Source organism: Cynocephalus volans, chromosome 12 (genome assembly GCF_027409185.1).
Source record: "Cynocephalus volans isolate mCynVol1 chromosome 12, mCynVol1.pri, whole genome shotgun sequence".
Lineage (NCBI taxonomy): Eukaryota > Metazoa > Chordata > Mammalia > Dermoptera > Cynocephalidae > Cynocephalus > Cynocephalus volans.
The window spans coordinates 4,223,764-4,244,742 of record NC_084471.1 but is presented as its reverse complement, the minus strand read 5'-3'; the positions used below and the strand labels follow the sequence as shown (position 1 = coordinate 4,244,742).

The window sequence follows — 20,979 nt, the reverse complement described above, 5'->3', positions numbered from 1 at the left end:
GTGCCTGGGGGTGATTGCTGAGGTGAAGTGCATTACAGATTTGAGAAGGAGGGACTCACTTTTGTGTCGAGAATCTGCAGGAAAGGTAGCAGAGTGGGTTTCCAGCTGCAGGGTCAGTCACATTCAGCATATAGTGGGAACACTCTGGACTGGGCACTCTCCCTGCTGTTGAGCCAGCCTGCCTGCCTGTGTGCCCTCCCTGCCCTGGACAGCAGCCTGGGCCAGCCCCGGGGGGAGCAGGGCCTTTTCTAGGAGCTTGTACCAGAACTCTCCACTGTGCTTGGGCTGCTGGCTGCTTGGGCTCGCCAGGCCTCTCTCCTGGAATTCTTGGTTTTGTCCCTATGGCTTTTGACCCTTGATTTTGGTGACCCATTGGCTATTCCTGCTTTGCTTTGATGGACTTCCGACTAACTCTGTCCTCTGGCTTTCCTGTGGGCTGAGTCTGGAGGGGCCAGCAGTGTTCTGAGTGAGTTCTGAGGAGTTGGGCTCTGTCATGGGGGTGTGGGAGACTGAGAGGTGTCTCAGTGGACCAAAACCACCTGTGCTCTGCATGCATTCCTGAGTAGCGCAAGAAGAGGAGGCCCACATGAGCTGCTTTCCTTTTGGCTGGACCATCGTCATGAGATAACCTCAGTGGAGGAATGAGGAAGCTAATTTCCTTTAAAAGATACTTATCTGATTTCTGTTTTTAAAAGTTGGAACTGTCTAGGGTAGCAGCAGAGGCGCGGAGTCGCTGATGGGGGTGGAAAGCTGGTGGAAGCTCAGGCAAAGTGGGAGGTGCAGACGACTGCTCACCCGGAGCTTCCTGGAGGCGCTGTCTGTTGAGAGTCCTGCATGTCAGCAGACGAGCATCCAGGGAGTGAGCGGTATGCTTGATGTGTGCCCCTTTCAGGAGCTGCATTGTTAAACTTTGAAAATGTTTATTTGGAAAAAGTGATATGGAATTAGTCATTTGTAATTTTTTTTTTTTTTTTTCACCAATCCGAGAGCAAAAGCTTAGAAATGGCTCAGTACATACTTTGAAAAATAACTGTACAATTATTCGATGCTTGGCTTAGAAGTCCTATGGCACGTGACCCTCTGCGTTGGGAATGAGACCTCTTTTTCTTAGAACAGGCTCTCACTGGTATCTGATCTGTGGAGAGCTCATTATGATGAAAATCACATGGCAAGACAATTTTAGGATAGTCTGCAGAAATACCGTTCGAATGCTCTCACACCATGAGTGCTTTCCTGGTTTGCGTGATATGATATAAGATGAGAAAACATTTTACCTCAGGTCTTGGAAGACCTTGTTATGAAACGAGCTGAGGGTCATGAAGACGGGGGCTTTCAGAGGGAGGTTGGGGACGCTTAGGCCCCACAGTATAATTTCAGATGATTTGGGAAGGAAGTTCTTAAAAGAGTACTAAATGACTTTGGGATCAGAATTAGGTTTTGCAACTTTAAAACTAGAGAAAAGTGTAACTTATATGAAGTGAGTTCAGACAAAAAGATAAAGGAATAAATCACAGTGAAAAAACTCAACAAGGAAAAGGAAGCCCTGGGCCCTGAGACTCCTCCTGCGGTTCTGACTGAGGCAGCCGCCCTGTCCATCAGCTTCACGCTTGTCCACACTGGGTGATCTCTTGTCTGTGACTCCTGCCTTTCTGCTCAGAGCCTTCAATGAATGAGTGAATGAAACAGCTGATTAAATTGGGTCTATGTCAGATCCCGGGGCAGCCATGGAAAGAGGGCTGGGACTGGGTGGGAAGAGGGGCCTGCCCTGGCTCAAGGGCAGGGAGCGGGTGCGCAGGCAGAGGTTGGCATGTGTGGTCTGCTTGCCGAGGTCCTTGAGGCCCCTCGGATGAGTGCTGGGCTTTTGCTGACCTGCTGCTGTCCTGTGGACCGTTCCTTAGACTGGACAAGTCAGGAACCAGTGGCCCCTCTCCATCCTGCTGGGCTCATGATTTCCCAGGGTCCCTGGCATTCTGTGTTTGTGGAAGTCTGGTCTACATTTCTGCAGTCACTGGGAATTTTCCCCCCTGGAGTCTAGACAAGGCTGATCTGTTGGTAACGTCTTGGACAGATGGTTTCTCTTGTGCACTCTGCAGTGGGTGGTGAAAGGTTCTGTCTCTAGGGTGGGTTGGCCACGTGGAAGGAAGTGCAGGTGGCCTGGGACTTGCAGTGGCTGACTTGAGGTGGCACCAACTGTGGCTTCTTGGTGCACCCCACCGTGGCAGTGGCAAGAGGAAGGGAGGAGAAGGAAATCAAGCAGTCACTTGCCTTTTCTTCCCCTCTCCCACCCAAAGAAGCATAAATTATAGAAGTTTCTCTTGTGTTCTTAATTAATAGCTGTTGTTATAGGGAAATTATAAGCCCGAAGTTGAATGGCTGTAAGTGCAACTTTCTTCGATCTGTAGTACATGAAGGACTAGGAGCGCCTGTCCAGAATAAACACCAGTGGGCAGGGGATGCGAGTCTCTAGTGATTAGTGGATGTGAGTTAGCTGGTGCGGAGGCTGGCATGCACTCAGAACTGCCAAGCCAGGTGCTGGGTGTTGGTGTGGGCCTGGAGACAGCTTGCAGGCGCACAGTCCCCAGGGGGGTCAAACGCGCTTGCCTTCCTCCTCCTTGGTAAGGCCGACTTGGTGCTCCCGGGCCGGATGTGGATGCTTCTCCTCGGTTTTCGTTTGGCAGCTTCTCTCCACCCTAAATCCTAGACTTTAGCCTGTTCATAGGAAGGTCTTCTCAGGGAGAAATATAAACAGTTCTCCACCCAGGGAGCCCTGTCATCATGAAAAGCCTGGTCATTCTGATTTCCAGTCATGTGTGGTTTCCCACACAAACCCTGAGCTCTTTCACTGGCCTGTGCCTATGTGCGTGTTCGTGCTGTTGTCTGCGCACATGTTCATGTCCATTCCTCTCCCTTTTAACAGGCTTGTTGGTGCGGGCCATGGGGGCCGTTGGAGCTCATGGTGCCCTCTGCCTGCGTTGACTTTCCCGCCCGTCCTGCAGCCTGTCACAGGCCTGCCTTACTGTGAGGAGTGCTGTTTATGGTCCCACAGTGTTGGCAAGGCCTTCTCTGTGTCCTGGTGGCTGAGCAGGGCAGTGGCTGCTGCACTAGTGACTCCTGGCTAGGGTGCTGCGGTCCGAGGGGCCCTTCCTACCACTGCCCTGCCTCCTTGTCTGTCTCTCTGGGGCCACCCACAGGGCTGTTCATCTGGCCGCTGATAACATCTTTATTGACACTGGAGCATGTGCATCAGCTGTTGAGAAATACATAAATGGTGCTGCATTGTCAAGTGATTTTGGTCTTTGATCTTGTTTAAATATTCAGTTGTATCTAGAAAGCTGTTGACTTAAAATGGAAAATGTGTGTCACTACATGTGTGTGAATGTGTTACTCATTCAGCAGTTACTTGGTGGCCGCTGTGTTGCAGGTGGTGGTCACTTTGTTGCTCATTTGAACAACCACAGTGGCTCGTGTACCAATGTGGGTATTGGAGGGACTGGATTGATGGCTGGTTTTGCCACTAGTGGACTGTGTGCCCTGCATTAAGAGACTTCACCTTTCTGGGCCCTAGGCCCCTCCTTTGTAAATTCCAGAGTTGATGGTGATTTGGGGGAAGGAATTGATTTCCTCAGGTACAAATACAGTTAGCTCTGCAAGGCTCGGGTTGTTTGGAAGTGACGTAACTCATTCATCTGTTGGAGCATTCGCTGTCCTGTCTTCACCCTGCGCTGTATTCGTGTGAGGCCTGGACAGAGCTGTCAGACTGGCCCCGGCCAGCACTGAACTTGGGATGCAGGCTGGAGCCAGCAGCGAGGGATGTGGGGGCTGGAGGAGCCTAGAGGGTCACCGTGTAGGGGGTGGTTGGCTCTTCCAGAAAGAGGGTGGGAGGAGCAGACAGAACAGAGTCTTCCCTGAGGGAGTAGTGCTTCAACTGACTCTCGAAGGCTGGGGAAGTCGAGGCTCAGTGTATAGCAGGGAGGGCTTTCTAGACAGAAGGAAGCGCAAGAGGCAGTAGTAGCCTGCAGGCTCAGAGAAGGGTGTGGTGGCTCAGTGTGGCTGGAGCAGGTGCTGGCGTGGGTAGGAGCATGAGCCAGGCCACGGGAGGCTGCTGCCCTGTAGCCTGTAGGCTGCCGGGGGGTGGGAGGTGTGGAGCATGTGCAGGCTTTCAGCCGTGTGTGTGCACATGTGCACGTGTGTGGCCTGGGGTGATGGGATTGTGGTGCACCCCGGCAAAGTCCTTTCATGAACAAAGATGGAGGAGGGTGGTGGGGTGAGGGTTGTGAAGAGGAGGATCAGTGGAACGTGAGGGCGGTGTGAAAGAGGGAGGCTGAGTGGGCTCCCGCGGGCACCTCGCAGGCTGCCAGCCTGGCGGGGTTTGTCTGTGACGGGAAGGTGCTTTCGTGTGGCTTCTTAGATGGTGATAGCTTTCCAGGGTTTGAAGAAATTAATTTACCTTATGAGGGAAATTCAGAGCATCCGTCCATGGACATTTTCACCTGTCCACCTGTCTGACCATCCATCCTTCCCTCCCTCCCTCACTGAGCAAGTGCTCAGGACGTGCCAGGTGCTGCAGCAGTGCCCCGGGCAGTGGGTGCTGTGGTGACCTGCCGCCTGCAGGAGCAGAGTGTCTGTTGTTAGGGCAGGTCGTGGGGAAGGGCTAGGCCCAGGGTTGGAGACACACTGCCCATGACTTGTGAGTCAATAACAGTTAAGATAATTGGAACTTTATCAAGAAATTAAACAGAATTGATATCTGTTTATATTTGTGTTTTAATACTGAAGACATGACAAAATATGGATGGCACATATTTAAGGAAAAGAGTGTATACATTTGAGTTTCTGCCATGCTCGGTTTTTGCTTCACCACCTGCTCTGTTTCCTTTCAGATTTTTGAAAGAATCTTGTTTATATGGGCGATTCGTCACCCTGCCAGTGGGTATGTTCAGGGGATAAACGACCTCGTCACTCCGTTCTTTGTGGTCTTCATTTGCGAATATATAGGTAAGTTCCTTATCACGATAGTTCTCCCCACAAACATCAACACGACCTTTAGTGGGCTGGGGGGTGGTACAACCTGTAATTATACCAATACTGAAAATTGCTATTAACTTTAATTTTACTGATAACAAGTAATGATAATAGCGAATGATAGTTTTCTCATTGATGCCAACTTTTAAAAATGTCTTTCAATCCACATGCTCAACTATGGAAGACTTTAAGATGTAGTTATAATTATTAATATTTTCTTTTTAATAATATATGGAGAGAAATTTAATATATTTGGGGAGTGTGGTTTATTTCTAATGGCCATCAGAGCACCGGCTTTAATGGTTTGGATTTAAGTGGATAAGGCTAAGGAGATAGAATATTAGTTGCATGTTTTGCTTACAAGCTAAAAACCAGCTCTTCTTTAATTGTGTTTCTGTGGCAATTTATCAGTTTCCTACTTTGGATATACTAGTTATACTTTGTTTTATGTGAATATTATTCAGATGCAAAATACCTGTTTTAGCAGAGCTTTAGGTTGGCTGTGCTGCGTCTCTGAGTGCTGTTTTCTCTTTCTGCACAACAGCCAGCTGTCATGTAACCTTACCTGTTTTGAACATATTTTAAGTTTTTAAAAAATTCTGGTAAGCGAGGGATCTACTTTTGAATTCATCTGTGAGTAAAGAATAAATACAAAAGATGGCATTTACTCTTTAGTTGTAGCATTTTAATTTAAATGCAATTTTAATTTGTCTTCATGTGAACCTTCCTGGTTTAGTGTTTGCTTGTTTTTATTAAATTGTGTTTTTAGCCATTTTGGTTTCTAGTCTTCTTCAGATTCCCATCACTGCAATAATCTGGAGAGATTAGGTTTACTGGAGGACAGGTTATCCTCTGAGGATGACCACATATCCACATAGTAGATTTTATTGCAACCCTCTAACACTTTTGTTTCCAGTTACGATTTCATGGGAGGTCGTTTCATTGCTAAGCAACTGATGAGAACTGCCGCCACTCACTCCCTGATCAGCTTTTAAGCAGGGAGAGGCCGCCCCTGAGAGTGCGCGCTCTTCTGCTGCTTACTCCCTCATTTGACAGATAATGAAAATGTTCTTAATGATCCTAGAACAGTAGGGCCTCTGTCAGTAGACTTCAGAGCTGTTAATTGAAAGCAGAAGTTCAGCTGAGATGTGATTAGAGAATTGATATTCCATGTTAAATAGACCAGTTAATTAATGTGGTAAATAAGTTTGTCTTAACTACTTACCACCAACTTAGGTCGTAAGACCCAAGTGACTCTTAATGCATTTGCCTGATTATCAGCAAGATGGGATGAAGGGACATGACCATGATGTTAATTGTCCAGGAGAAAGAAAAACTGTAGAAAATGGAATTTGTGTTCTACAAGTGGTATCTTCAGATGAGTTCAAAGAGATTCTACTTGCCTTCCTGCAACCTCCTCCCATATGCACACACGTGTGCATGCCACACATGCACACACATATAAAAATACACCCAGGCACTGAGTGCATGTACAGTGGTGCTTTGGAACACCTGTATAAAATGTATCATTTATTTCTGGCAGTTGATTATTCTATTAAGTGGACTTTTTTATTTTTTGGCCTTGAATTGCAAATGGTAGATTTGTAGTCCTTTTAGATCTTGTTTCCCAGGCTTGGGGAAGTTCATTGTTATAGTCCAAGTTCATCTTTCTTTATACGGTAAAGCCTCATGTCTGTTTAACTTGGCTTGCACACCACCTGCCTGCCTTCTGTGGCTGAAGTGCTGTCACTCACACGGACCTTTGCAGAGCTCCCTCTGTGTTGTGAGCCTTGCTCTGAGCACTGGGGTGTGGATATGGTGTCAGTTCACTTCAGCAAGTGTGACTGAGCATCTTCTGGTCCTCTGCTGTGCTGGGGACGCAGGTGAACAATGACAGTCTAATTCCTGCCCTTTTGGAGCTTGTGGTTGTAGCAGGGAAGACAGATGATAGACAAGTAATTAAAAAGTTTAAAGTAATCACCATTCACATTATCCAGGGGAATCATAGGGTGTGTATTGGATTGAATTATGTCCCCCCAAAACTCATCAAAGCTTAAATTGTGTCCCCCAAGTTTTATGTATTAGAAACTTAGCCCCCACTGTGACTGTTAAGAGGGTGGGAAATCCTATTATGGTAATTGAAAGGTGGAGCCTTGAAGAAATGATTGGATTGTAGGACCATGCAGTAGTGAATGGATTAAAAATGGTGGTCAGTGTTGTGGTTCTGAGGGCTTAAAAGAGGAGAGTCTGTCTTTCTCTCTGTTCTCTCCTCTTCCACCATCTTGCAGTGTGAAACCCCGGGGTCACTGTTGCCATCACCAGATGGACTTTGGACTTCCCAGCCTCAGAAACTATAAGCAATTAATTTCATTTTCTTTATAAATTACCCAGTTTAAGGTATTCTGTTATAGCAACACAAAATGGACTAATACAGGGTGCTAGGAGAACCCATCCCGGTCTAGGGGTCTGAGGAGGCTTCCTGGACCAGATGTCATGTTAGCCACGTCTAGTGGGTTGAGCAGATCCCAGGTTAAGGCTGGGCACGTGGAGCATGCAGCAGGACTGCTGGCCTGGAATTGAAGCACCACAGAGGGGCCAGAAGAGGTGTGCAGCGTGACAAGTCAGGGATGAGCGATGGCCCTTCAGGAAGGCAGGCATGGCTTGGGCTTAGGGCACTGGTGAATCATAGGAAGAACTTGTGGTCCAGTCTTAAAGGCATGCGAAACCACTGATGGACCTGAGGCTGGGAGACAATGTGCTCAGATTCTTGTCTTTACACATTCACTCTGGCTGTGTGTGGAAAAGAGATTGGAGGTATCTGGGGAAGCCCACAGACCAGGGACCCACAGGCTGCAAATCGCTGGGCAGAGGTGCAAGCACGCTTTAGAAAGGCTGTTCTGGTTTGCTGGGTCTTTAAGCAAGTAACCCTCACATGCTTTACTTACTGAAGAGCTTTAAGATACTTTTTTTTCATTCAGAGGGTAAAACCTGATGATAGGATTCTGTGTTTGGTCCTAAGCACCTTGGTGGTATTTTAGCAACAGTATTCAGGCTGTCACATGACCGTTAGGTACTTGTTGTGCAGATGGCAAGGGGTATTAGCTGACTGTGCACACCTCTTGACAGCTGTGGTGGGCTGGTTCTGTGGTAAGCTTGTGTTGTTACTTGGATTTTCCTCTTTCTTCGAAGTTGAAATACAGGACCCAAGTCCAGTTAATTGATGGTATAAGAAATCCTCTGGATGTGGGATTCTTTCACGGGCCTCAGGCAGCAGCAGACAGATCTGCAGGGCTTGAGCGGAAGTGGGAGCAGGGCTTTTTCTGGGAGTACAGGTCTACCATGTGCCAGAGTGTTTAAAGACCCCATAGCTCCTGGCCTGCTGCACACTCCTGTTGGTTTCCACAGGAGGTGGGGGAGCCAGGAGCACTGCTGATGACTGTGTTGCTCCCAGTAGGACACCGACACTTCTGAGCAGCAGTTACTCCTAGTCTTGTCCCTCAGCGGGAGGCCTTGACTCCACATGTGCTGGCATTTAGGGCCTCTCAATGCCATGTTTTTCGACTTGAGAAAGGATGTGGGAAGTGAATAGTTATTTGAGGTTGACAAACAGGATCTGTTCTGGAGGACTTGGCTTATCAAACTAGATTGACTGCTTCCTGACAAAGAAGGGGATGTTCATCTTCTGCAGGAGGCTGGACAGGGTGATCAGAGTTGGAGAGACAACTTGTAGGGGAGTAGGGGTGGCAGTTTGGTCCTGCTGTTGGAAGATGCAGAGCCTGGAATTGCAAGTTTAGCACACACATGTGCACATGCACGGACACACATATGCACGTAAACACACCCACACAGAAGCTCACAGGCCCATGCATGCTCCTAACTAGTGCTAGCCACAACCTCTCCGAGTAAATGTGAAACAAATCTGTAACTAACCTCTGTTTGAGTGGCACCCACCAGTCTTGGTTGGGCCCTGAAGGTGCCTGTCACTGGGGAAGGTGGTCAAGAGATCTCTCATGACCTCAGAGGTAGGGGTAGCAGTGTGTAAAGTGTGTCAAGGCAGTGGAGTCTGGTAAATGCGGTCGAGTAGGTGTTACTGAAGCTTGGGGAGAAAACCCCGTGAGTGGAATGTTGCAATGGGAAGGTGTAACATGCTCGGAGAAATCGATCATGGAAAAGTTCAGGGGTTGAAGCCTGGGGAGTGGGTAAGAAACAGTAGACATGTAAACCATAAACTTGCTGAAGCTCGAGTGTGCTGTTCCAGATCAGAGCCCTGTGTGGGTGCTGCCCTGGCAGACTACATCCTTGACCCACGGGCTAGTCACAGTGTGTGGGAGACCCCAGCTGGCAATTCCAGTGGAGATATCACATTCTTCCAGGAACAGGCACAGAACACATTTTTGAGTTTTACCTTTTTGGAATTGAGAGGAAGCAGGAAGATAGCTACTACTTTGGCCTCAGCTCAGGCCATTGAGGAAGGCAGGTCTAGGATGAGGATAATGTAGGATCCATGCCATCTTAGAGTCTGTAGTAGCAATGAGAGGGAATATGGACATACAGAGGCATGGTGCTGGTGGGAGTGGCCCAGGCCAGAGGCAGGTGGAGGCAGGGGAGCCCTTGAAAGAGGCCTGGGCCTGGTGAGGAGGGCCTGGTCCACGAGATGCCGAAGGGGTTGATGTGCACAGTGTGGTGGAGGTGGATTGGAATGCAGGCGAGTGAGGAGGAAGGGTCCAGCGTGCTTCCCACGTTCCTAACAAAGGACAGAGAGCAGAAGGAGCAGGTTCAGGAGGTGGGGCGGAGGGTCTGATTTAGGATGCATGGAACTTGCTTTCTCTGTGGTGGATCAAGTGGATGTTTCTAATGGGATCTGGAGCTTGGAAAGAGATCTATGCTAGAGGCGAATTTGAGCGTTGCTGGCCTGGAAGTGGCTGCTGAGTGAGAATCACGGGCCCGATGTGCTTATCCCGGGAGAATGTGGAACGGTTAGTACCTGGAGGCCTATGGCTCACCAGTGTTTAGGAATCTCTGAGGTGTGATTGTGTTTGACTTGAGGAACTGAGAGTGGGTGGCAGATGCTGCGCTGAGTTCCATCATCCAGGACTCTGTGTGGAAGATGCAGCTCTGGAGCCCGCATGCCTGGGCTCAGATCCTGGCCTGCGCATTAGTGATTTCCTCGTGGACTCGGGACATGCAGATCACAATGGCACCAACCTCTTTGGTTGCCATGAGGATTGAGAAGAGCCGTGTCCAGTAAACATTGCTTTTGGTGCTACAATCTTATTGTGTCTCCGTCATGGCCTTAGCCTGCGGCTTTCCTCCACGTAAGATGGCAGCTGCACCTCCTTTGGGTCCAAGCTCTAGGTATGGGGGGAGGGAGATGGTGAAGGGCACAGTGCCGGAGGCCAAAGGGGCATGTCATCTGAGTGTGTCTGTTTTCAAAAACTGTCCCAGGAGCCCTCTCAGTGACTTTCCCTCATTGGCCACCACCCCATCAGCCGCAAGGGGCCTGGAAAAGATGAGGAAGAGGCTGGTATGTATATGCCTCCGCTAGCCAGGCCCCAGTGTGTTCCCCAGAGCGAGGTTTGCAGTGCTGGTAAATAGTTCCCTGTATTAAGGGGAACCTTACTGCAGCCTTTTATTCCCTTTAAAATGGACACGCACACTGAAGTTTTTCCTAGGCTCTGAGCTGAGTTCTTTTGCACCGTTGTAATAATCTTTTAGTCAAGTCCTGTGAGAATTACACCTTTACTTTATTTTAAGGGATACATGCAATGGTAAAATTTACAAACTTTGAATACTCTGGTTTAGCTCTGGCTTATCACTGATGTGTATTGTTTTGTTTGTTCCTTGTCATACCCCTCTCTGAAGCTGGGGACTGTTCTTACATGTGCGTCGTGCTTTGCACAGAGCAGAAGCTCAGTATGCACCTGTGTTGAATTGGCTCCTTACAAAAAGTTTTTGTGTTTGTTGTGCAAATAAAGAAAATGGCTTTTAAGTACTTTTAATAGAAATAGCATAAAGAGATATTGGAGAGTATAGACAAGTATGAAGGAGAAAGTTAGAACACTTGACCATCTGACTGTTGAGAAGAACATTTATTTACACCTCTCTGCTCACCCTGCAGCCTCCCGTTTAGTGAAGATCGTCTCTCCTGACACAGCCTCAATGGGAGGGCCAAGGATGGATTTCCCAGGAGAGGAGTGGCCTCTAGGCAGAAGCTTTCATCTGTCAGGGTCAGGCCTCTATCCCAAGCTGCTGCTTGGGAACAAGAATTGGCTAGTCTCTTCCTCTCTAGGCAAACTGAGCATGTGGGCCCCGGTGTCTAGATTTGGGCTGGGAGAAAAGGGACTCATCTAGCCTTGAACCTAAGCTATGTTGTCCAGGCTTCCCTTTGCATTGGGCTTCCTGGCACTTGCTTGTTTAGCGATCACTCAGAGTGCTGTGCCTGTGCGTGTACCCATCAGGCAGGCTCTCAGAGATGGGTCACGGGTGGCAGCCCACGCACCACTTGTGGGTAACAGGTGCTTTGGTATATTTCATCTAAGTCTTTTTTTCTGTGCTTTGTATTTATGTAGTCAAGGCCATATTAAGTATATAACATTTTGTTTCATATTTTTTTCCCATTGAAGCTTATAACATAAGCTTTTCCCTGTATTATTAAGTATAATCTTTGTAGAGTCATTTTTACCTTCTGCACATAATATTCTATTAAGATAATGTAACATAATTCATGAAACTATTCCACTGTGTGGTTGGAGTTTTGAGTTTTCCTTTCCTCCAGGCATAGTGTAATTTTTAAGTAAAGCCTGTACTTTTCTAACAGTGACTGTCATGTTCCTTTTAAGAATGTTAAATTTAATTTAAAATTAAGAAGCATTATTCTGTCACCCAGAATTGCACAGTTTAAGCAGGGAATTGTATTTTAGTTTAACTAAATATTTTTAGCATAGTGAAAAACAAGGTCCCCCCCCACCCCCTTCTTTGATGCGTCTGTGCTGCTTAAATTTAGAGACAATTTTGATTGGGCACTTGGGACTGATACCTCAGGGTAGTTGAGTGTTGGTTGGGCTGCATGGGAAGAATGACGATGGCTACGTTGTGAAAGGCGAAGAGATTTTACGATTGATTCTCACTCTCAGTATGGTTAAGCTCTAATTGATTTGATTTTCTATGTCATTTTCTCTTAAATTACTCATGAAAGCAAATACAGGACAGGACTGGAACAAACAATGCATTTACTTAAGAACATTACGAATATGTTTTATATTCCTGTTTGTAAGTCAGAATCTCAAAAGTATAGTTTGCTTGTAGACATGTTAGTTTTGCCCAGAAAGGGCGTGTTAGCAGGCAGTTCATGGAGTTGGAGTGCCACTGGAGTTGTGATTAGTGTGTGAGTGGCACGGCGGGGGGAAGTAAGTTCTCACGACCAGTCAGGATGCACAGGAGAGGTGGTGCAGAGAACTTACCATTAGCTGAATTTTAGTAGCGGGGTCATTCTTCTGCCTGTCTCCATTCAGAGTATAAATAGGGCTTTGAGTAACAGGGAGGGAGAGAAGAGCTGTTGGTATTGTCTCATCGATAAGTTAGTTTTAGAAATGATTTGTTTTAATTTGCTGTATTTGTATTTAAATTGTACCTCACTGTACTTTGTTTTTTCATGTGTTGTGTAAACTGAGGCTTCTGCTACATATGTCCTCTGCATGGCTTCCTTGAGTGTTCCCCCACAGTGAAGGTACTTTTGTGGTTCACAGTTAATCTCAGAAACATTGAAAGGTAAAACCAAAGCATCTGAGTATAGCAAGGTTTCTGTGCAGTTAGTCCCACGAGGGGGAAGTGAGAGCAGAGAGCTCTGGGGCTGCCAGTGGATTAGAACTGGAGAGTGGAGGGCTGCTGGTTTTGCAGCCCCGTTAAATTACAATAGGGTGCCATATCCTCGCAAAGCCCGTGACTCCTATGTGTTTATATTTTCTGTTTAAAAACATTTTGGAAAATGGTCAGAATGATGGATTTACTGTCAAAAAATTGGAAAATTGAATAACAGTGTAGCTTCACATCCCAGAAGCTGTCACTGGAATGTTTGGCTAACTTCCTTCTGGCCTTTTTGTCTGTGGACTCTTTTTGCATAGTAGCTATTATATTATGCATGCACATTTCAATATTGTTTTTTGATAATACCTAAGCATTTTCCAAAGTCATTCAACATTTTAAAAAATGCCTTTTAAAAAGTAGCAACAAGCTACTTTCAATAATGGGTAGAAAAAGCAGACAGATCAAGGGACTAGAAGATTGAACAAGACTGAAAACCAACTAGATTTAATAGATATCCACAGAACGCTGCACCAGCAGCAGCACGATGTGTGTTCTCAAGTGCACATGGAATATTCTCTAGAATAGAATATACGTGAGGCCATAAAACAAGCCTCAATGAATTTGAAAGGATAGAAATCATACAGTCTGTTCTCCAACAATAGTGGCATTAGAAATCAGTAACAAGGATATTTGAAGAACTTGACAAATATGTGAAAATTTTAGAAAACACCCGAAATAACCAATGAGTCAAAGAAGACATCACAAAGGAAATTAGAAATTACTCTGAGAAAAAGAAAATGAAATGAATCTCATAAGTTTAGTCCCTCCAAAACTTATGAGATGTAGTGTTCCAAGAGAAATTTATAGTTGTAACTGAGTATATTACAAGAAAAGATCTCAAATCATTAACTTAAATGTTACACTTTCAGAAACTAGGAAAGAAGCAAACTAAATCGAAAACAGACAGAAGAGAGAAAATAATGAAGACTAGAGCAGAAACAGATGAAATAGAGACTAGAGCAACAGAGAAAACCAACAAAACCAAAGTTGGTTCTTTGTCAAAATTGACAGACCTTTATATAGGCTGACGAAGAAAAAAGAGAGAGAATGCTCAAGTTACTAAAATAATGAGTGATTTTAGAAACATATAGCATTAAGGGAATACTGTGAACTGCCCTACAGATTAGATAACAGATGAAATGAAGGAACTGCTAGAAAGACACGTATTACCAAAACTGACAGTGATGGTAATTTTTTGTCAACTTATCTGGGTTGTGACGCTGAGTTATTTGATCAAACACCAGTCTAGATGTTGCTGTGAGATATAGGTAGGCCTCCTCATCTACCCAATTAAAGGCCATAAGAGCAAGACTGAGCTTTCCTGAAGAATCAGGAATTCTCTTCAAGACCTCAACATAGAAGCCCTGTCTGAGTTTCCAGTCTACCAGTCTGCCCTACAAATTTCAGATTTGCCAATCCCTGCAGTTGTGTGAGCCAATTCTTTAAAATAAGCCTCTCTTTAATTCTCTCTCTCTCTTCTATATATCTGTTTATCTCAAGGATGCAAGGACGGTTTAACATTTGAAAATCAATCAGAATAATATACTATATTAACAGAATAAATGACAAAAACCACAATTATCTTAATCGACGCAGAAAAAGCATTTGACAAAATCTAGCATGGTAAAAGCATTTAGCACACTAGGAGTAGAGGGAAATTTCTCTGTACTAAAGGCTTCTAATGAAAAAAATCTACAGCTAACATGCTTAATGGGAAAGACTGAATTTTTCCCCTAAGATCAGGAGCAAGATAAGGATGTAAACTCTTTCCACTTCTGTTCAGCATCGTATTGGTTCTAGCCAGGGCAGTTAAGCAAGAAAAGTAGACAGAAGGCATCTAAAATGGAAAAGATGACATAAAACTATCTCTATTTGTAGAAGACATTATCTTGTATATAGAAAATCCTAAAGAATCCACGAAAAACTATGAAAGCCAGTAAATTCAATGAGGTTGTGGGATATGAGATCAAGGTACAAAAAAATCATTTCTGTACATTTGCAGGGAACAATTTGAGATTATGAAAATAATTCCATTTAGCATCAAAATGAATGAAAGTTATAAATTTAGCAAAAAAATGTAAGATTTGCACTCTAAAAATTAAAAAGTGTTGAAAGAAATTAAGAGGATCTAAATAAATGGAAAGACATCTCATGTTCATGGATACGAAGACTTAATATTGTTAACATAGCAGCCCTCTCCAAATTGATCTGGTGATTCAACACAACTACTATCAAAAGCCTAGCTGGCTTCTTAGCAGAAGTCAACAAGCTAATCTTAAAATTCATATGGAAATTCAAGGAATGCAGAATAGCCAAAACAATGTTGAAAAATAACCGTTTGGGAATTCACATGTACAGGTATCAAAACTTACTACAGAACTACAGTAATCGAGACAGTGTCATACTGGCATTTGATAGATATAGAGATCAATAGAATAGAATTGAGAGTTCAAAAATATGCTTTCACATTTATGATCAATAGATTTTTGACAAGGATGACAAGAGAATTCAATGGGGAAGTGGTTTTTTTCAACACATGGTCCTGAGACACCTAGATACTGACATGCGAAAGAATGAAGTTCCACTATTCCCTTTCACCGTACACAAAAGTAAGATGAATGATGGGCCTAAATGTAAGAGTTAAAACCATAAAACTCTTACAAGAAAATGTACTAGTAAATCTTTATGACCTTGGGCCATAGTTTCTTAGATATGATACCAAAAGCAAAAGTTGACAGAAGAAAAAACGGATAAATTGGACTCTATCAAAACTAAAACATTGTGTTGTAAACAGTACTTTTAAGAAAGTGAAGCAGCATCCCACAGAATGGGAGAAAATATTTGCGAATCATATATCTGATAGGAGACTTGTATCTAGTATATATGAAGAACTTTTACAACTCAATAATAAGGCAATCTAATTAAAAAATGGGCAAAGTGTTTGAATAGACATTCTCCAAAGAAGATATGCAAATTGCCAACAAACACGAGAAGATGCTTGACATCATTAGTCATTAGGGAATACAAATGAAAACCACAGAGAGATACCACTCACACCCACGAAGATGGCTGTGATCACAAGATGAACAACCGCAAATGCGGGTGGAGGTGTGGGGAAATTAAAATGTGGGGATGCAGAGTTGACTGCTAATGGGTACAGGATTTCTTTTAGTGGGAGGGACAAAATGTCTAGAGTTAGGTTGTGGTTGTGGTTGTCCAACTTAGTGAATTATACTAAAAACCACTCGAAGCAACTGAATTGTGTGGTGTAAGAATCATATCTCAATGAAGCTGTTTCACAAAGAAAGTAGAGGCCCAGTATTTTGTCATGAGGAGGAGGTGTTGTAACCTGGCAGTTTTCTACTGATGAACACTTTGTAGTTTCTACTTTTTCACTGTTGTTAATACATGTAGTATCTCAATAAGTAAATCCTTGATTGCATTTTGGATTATTTTCTTGTGATGCATTCTTAAAAGAGGTGTTTCTGAGTCGATGGCGCTGAGTATTTTTAGGTTGTTTTCCAGAAAGGTGTTTGAATGTAAGAGATTGTAAACTCACTCTGTTTTTGGTATGTTCTGAACATTAATTATTAATAGGTCCTTGATCGGCTTGAGACTGGATGCACATCTGTGTCTCTGTGCTTGCAGACGTACTTCATCTGTAGACACATGCAGATACTTCAGTGTTCACACATGAGGTTGTTCCAACATGGGTCAGAGCCCACAGGTGCCAAGTGCTTTGGTGAATTAGTCGAAGAGCACTCTCGTAATGCACTCTCCAGTATTGACAATAGTTTTTCAGCCTAAAGCTCTGTATTTAACTGGCCTGATGAGTGTGTGTGTAGTTAAACAGCAGTTGGATTGGAACCTGGAGACTGCAGTCCTTGTGCTCGCTCGTGTGTGTGGCACATGAAAACATGTGACCAACAGTCTCTGTAGACTCAGAACACAATGACTTTGCACCTGAGGCTGTATGCTCCCACCCCTGGAGCATGTGTTGGCCCATTTGGAAGGCTGTGGTAGAGGGTGGTGTCGGTAGTTTTGTGGAAATGCATCCAGTGAGTCAGCATTGCACAAGTCTCTGAGTGCTTTCATCCAGTGGAAGATGTTAGCATTACATATAAGCAATAAGGTAAAACCTGTGTTGTTATGAGCTACCCAATCAGAAAATCAGCCCTTTCTTTGGCTTTTGGGCCTGTTTCTGGGACCTTGTGTCCCATTTTCTTGATCTCCTGGGTCCTCCTCACCTCTCTGCCCCAGTGAGACCACACGTGTGCAGTCCCGCAGTGTTATAATGCGATGGTTTTGGTGCAGCATTGTGTGTGGTATGTTATAGTACCTAACGCTCATTGAGTGCTCACTCTGGGCCAAATTCTAGATGCATGTGGTTGTGGGTGGGTTGGGATAGGTTTTAAAGTGAAATTGTGGGTAGTCACAAGTACCTTTGAAATCTCTTAAGTCACTTGGACTTTGGGCCTCTGATGCTCAAAATCCAAGAATTAATCCATTTTGTTTCTCCTGACATTTAAATTGTGGCTTCCCTTTCCACGGAGAAAGAGTCGTGTCTGGTTTGAATGGTGTGGGATTATGGGGACAAAGAAGGGGTTCTCCTTCCTTCCCTCCTTCCCACCTTACGTGAATTCACCTAAACTAGATTTAATTCTCACAGCAGCCTTCTAAGGTAGGTATTACTGCCCTGAGTTTTGAAGAAGGAGTATAGAGGGGTTAAGTAACTTATTAAGGAGGTCCTGCAGTTTCAGATTCAGAACTCCAGTCTCTCCTGGAATTTACCCCTGGACCACAGACAGCTTCATAAGCTGCTGTCTCAGGGCCTGCCGTGGAATTACTTGATCGTGTGGTTTTCATGCTTGCAGCTGATAGTGAAATCAAAGGATTCATTTCTCCAATTTCTTGCTTTTCTTAATGACACACTGCCAAGGTTCTTACTCATTTGAATATGATCCTCAAGGCTGAGATGCTGGGATTTCTGTCCTTGTTAATTTGGACCCTTTGTACAGTCTTTAAAAATTCTTTCTTCAGCGAACAAGTTCTATTTCCAATTCTATTGAAATGCAGTTTTACATTTTTTTTCCCCTAATTCATTTCCTTTCTTTTAAATGAGTTTTTCTCTTCATTTCCTGTTTTAAATTGCAATCATTGCTGAAGTGGTTCTGACTCTGAGAGGAAACAAACAAATTAGTATAGTTGAGGAATCCTCCCACATCTTACACTTCTCCTATAAATGCCATGTAATTTAACATCCAGAAACTACAGTAATTGAATCCAGTAACTTTGAAAATGTTTAAGAGCAGATTCACGCAGGTGGTCTGAGGCCCACGTGGAGGTGAGCTGCGTGTTCAGCACGCCTGCATTTTCAGTGGTTACACCGGAGTGTGTCCTGAAGGCTACTATGCTCCTCTCTTCAGGAAGATTCCTGGCCCCACACTTTACTTCAGGCTTCAGAGACTTCAGGGACGCTATTTCCTGGGCCTGGACTAAGAGCCCCTGTGCGCGTATGTGATAATTGAAGCCTTACAGAGCAGTGCAGTTAAGAGCGATCTCAGGGAGCTTATAATCTTGAGGTATAGTCTTACCTGTTCCTGGCTATTCTGTGTTATGCCTTATTTTTACTTTGTCCATAGATATTTCAATGGATTTTTAAAAAACTGATGGTGTTTAGTTATGAGATCCTTACGAATGTACTCTGTGATCTGTCATTTTCATTGTATTTCCAGTTCAGTGTTACAACCGGGAAAACTATGCTCTGCTTACAAGCTGACCAATTGTTAAGGAGCTCTGTGTCCTGGTGCCATGAGGTTCTTCTCTGGCTCATGCATGCAGCCATTTGTGAGCTTACAGCAAGCGTACATGCTCTGCTGGTCAGAGTGAGGCCTTATTAATGAAAACAGTGGCGACTATTAATGAGTTCACTGTGTCAGACTCTGTGCTAAGTGCTTCATTACATTAGCATTTGTGTCCTTAAAAACCTTGGGGTGACAGTACCCTACCATATGGTTGGGTACATGGAGTCTCATTGAGTGACGGGCTTCTCCATGGTCATCAGTCCAGCCCATGGGGGCCAGGTCACCCAGCCCCAGAACGCCTGCTTTCTCCACCAGGGTGGGCCACCTTGAAGAGAAGAGTGAGAGAAAGAGCAGCTAAGCATTCAGGTGTGGTGAGGTTTTCTGTTTTTCATGTTTCTGCAGTATTTGTCCTTGTAGTTTTGCGTTTATGTTCGTGAGTGATACTGGTTTGTAGAATTGGTTTTTTTGGAGGAGTACTGTTTTCCTCAGGTTTAAATGTTATACTTGCCTCATAAAAGAAATTGTGGGGTTTTCTTCATTTTCAGTGGCCCTGAAGTTTTCTGCTTGTGGTGGAAGGCGAAGGGTGAGAGGAAGGAGAGAAGGTTCGCATGTGGGGTTCTCTCTTGCACTGGTGGTGCTCTGGGGCTTGGGTGTTCAGTCTTTAAGCCATGCGAGGCCATGGTTTCAGTGTAGTTCTGTGCTCCCTTCTCGCTGGTTCGTAGCATTTGGGAGGAAGTACTGGAAGATGGTAGTTCGGTGGCTGCACTTGTCTTTTGCCACCTGCATTTCCTCTCTCCAAGACTTTTGTGTTTTCTGCCTAAGACCTGTCAACTGTCCATTTCTCTTGTTGAGCTGTTATTGTCTGTGACCAGTTCTAGCAGGTGGCAGTCTCTTCAGGATCACTTTCTCCAGAGAAGCAAAGGTTGGTCACAATGAAGACTGAAGCATGCGCTCTGAGCAGAGAGGAGAGGACAGTCAGGGTGCGGGGCACCTCTGGGCATCAGGGAGGCCTGCCTGTCAGGGAAGTGGTGTTTTCGTTCCTCAACAAAAGGAGCAGCTTCTCTGCCTGCAGGATTTTCATGGTGGCTTGGAAATAGGGAAATCACAGAGACCAGTCTAGGTGTGTGAAGGCTCTACTCTCGGACGGAACTTTCTTTGGCCATGCCAGTGGGAGGGAAATGACCCGGTCTCCAAGGGAGTAGCAGGAAGCTCTTCTTCCCCTGCTGAGTTTCTGTCACCTCTGTCCACTTCTGCTTGGGGAAGCCACCTAATTCTGATGTCAGAGGCAAGGGGAGACTGCTGGAGGTGTCGCAGAGAGAGGCGTGTACATTACAGAGCAGCGCTGCCCAGCAGCACTCTGCACTTTGATACAGATGTTCTCCATCTGCACTGCCCAGTACAGGCATTGACCACTAGCCACGTGGCTCCCAGGCATGGGAAATGTGACCAGCGTGGTCGAGGAACTGAATTTCCAATCCTCTTTCATTTCAATTGATTTCAAACCAAATAGCCACATGTGGCCTGGCTCTCGTCTGAGGAATCACAGCTTTAGAGAGCCCTTGCTGGCTACTGAGTGAGAGGAAGCAGAGGTGGGGAGCCCTGGTGGGCTGGGGTTGGGGACATGGGCCAGGCCGAACTCAGGTTGTGTGGCCCAGTGGTGTCCTGCAGCGTTTAGACTTTCTACACTTGAGGTAAGTTCAGACTTCTTACATGGCTCTTCATTTTTTTTTTCTTTTTTCCATTTGTTTTTCTTGCCATCTTTATCTTCTTGAAAGAGAAAAAAAAAAAAAAAGAAAGAAAAAAAAGGTCAAGGGAAGGCTTTTTGACCAAGTTGTTATGGAAATTGGAGACTTGCAGTACATAGTTGGCTCTTGATAAGTTGTATCTCTTTTCATTTGCTAGAGAGAACAGGGGTCTTGTAGCATCCTCTGAGTATTATACACTCTTTGGGCAGATTGTTCTTCCCTGGGACTCACAGGAGAGCTCACGGACTCTGCCATCTTCTTCCCTTCTCAGCAGCGATAGAAACATGAAGACTTGGGCACATCCACACTCTAATTCCAGGACAAATCCCTACACTTCCCTTAAGGGTTGACGCTGAACTCTACTTCTGTCTGGTTTTAGTTGGTCAGTGTAATGTAATGTGTTCCAGTCTTGCTCAGTTTCCTTGGTATCAATGTTTATCCTCAAACCCACGGACATTACAGTGTTGGAGAGACGGGGACAGCGATGTAAAATATGGTCTGTTTGTCCTTTGTCCTGTTCAGGAGGGCTTCGCTGGTCTTACTGG

At 45.0% G+C, this 20,979-nt stretch overlaps 1 protein-coding gene across 1 annotated transcript in view; it reads left to right on the top strand.

Moving 5' to 3' along the window:
- Positions 1 to 20,979, top strand: part of TBC1D22A (TBC1 domain family member 22A) — a 370,690-nt gene that overhangs the window by 137,797 nt on the left and 211,914 nt on the right. The window contains exon 8 of the mRNA XM_063074804.1: positions 4,881 to 4,995. Coding sequence (XP_062930874.1) covers positions 4,881 to 4,995 — 115 coding nt within the window. The remainder of the gene's footprint in view (positions 1 to 4,880; positions 4,996 to 20,979) is intronic.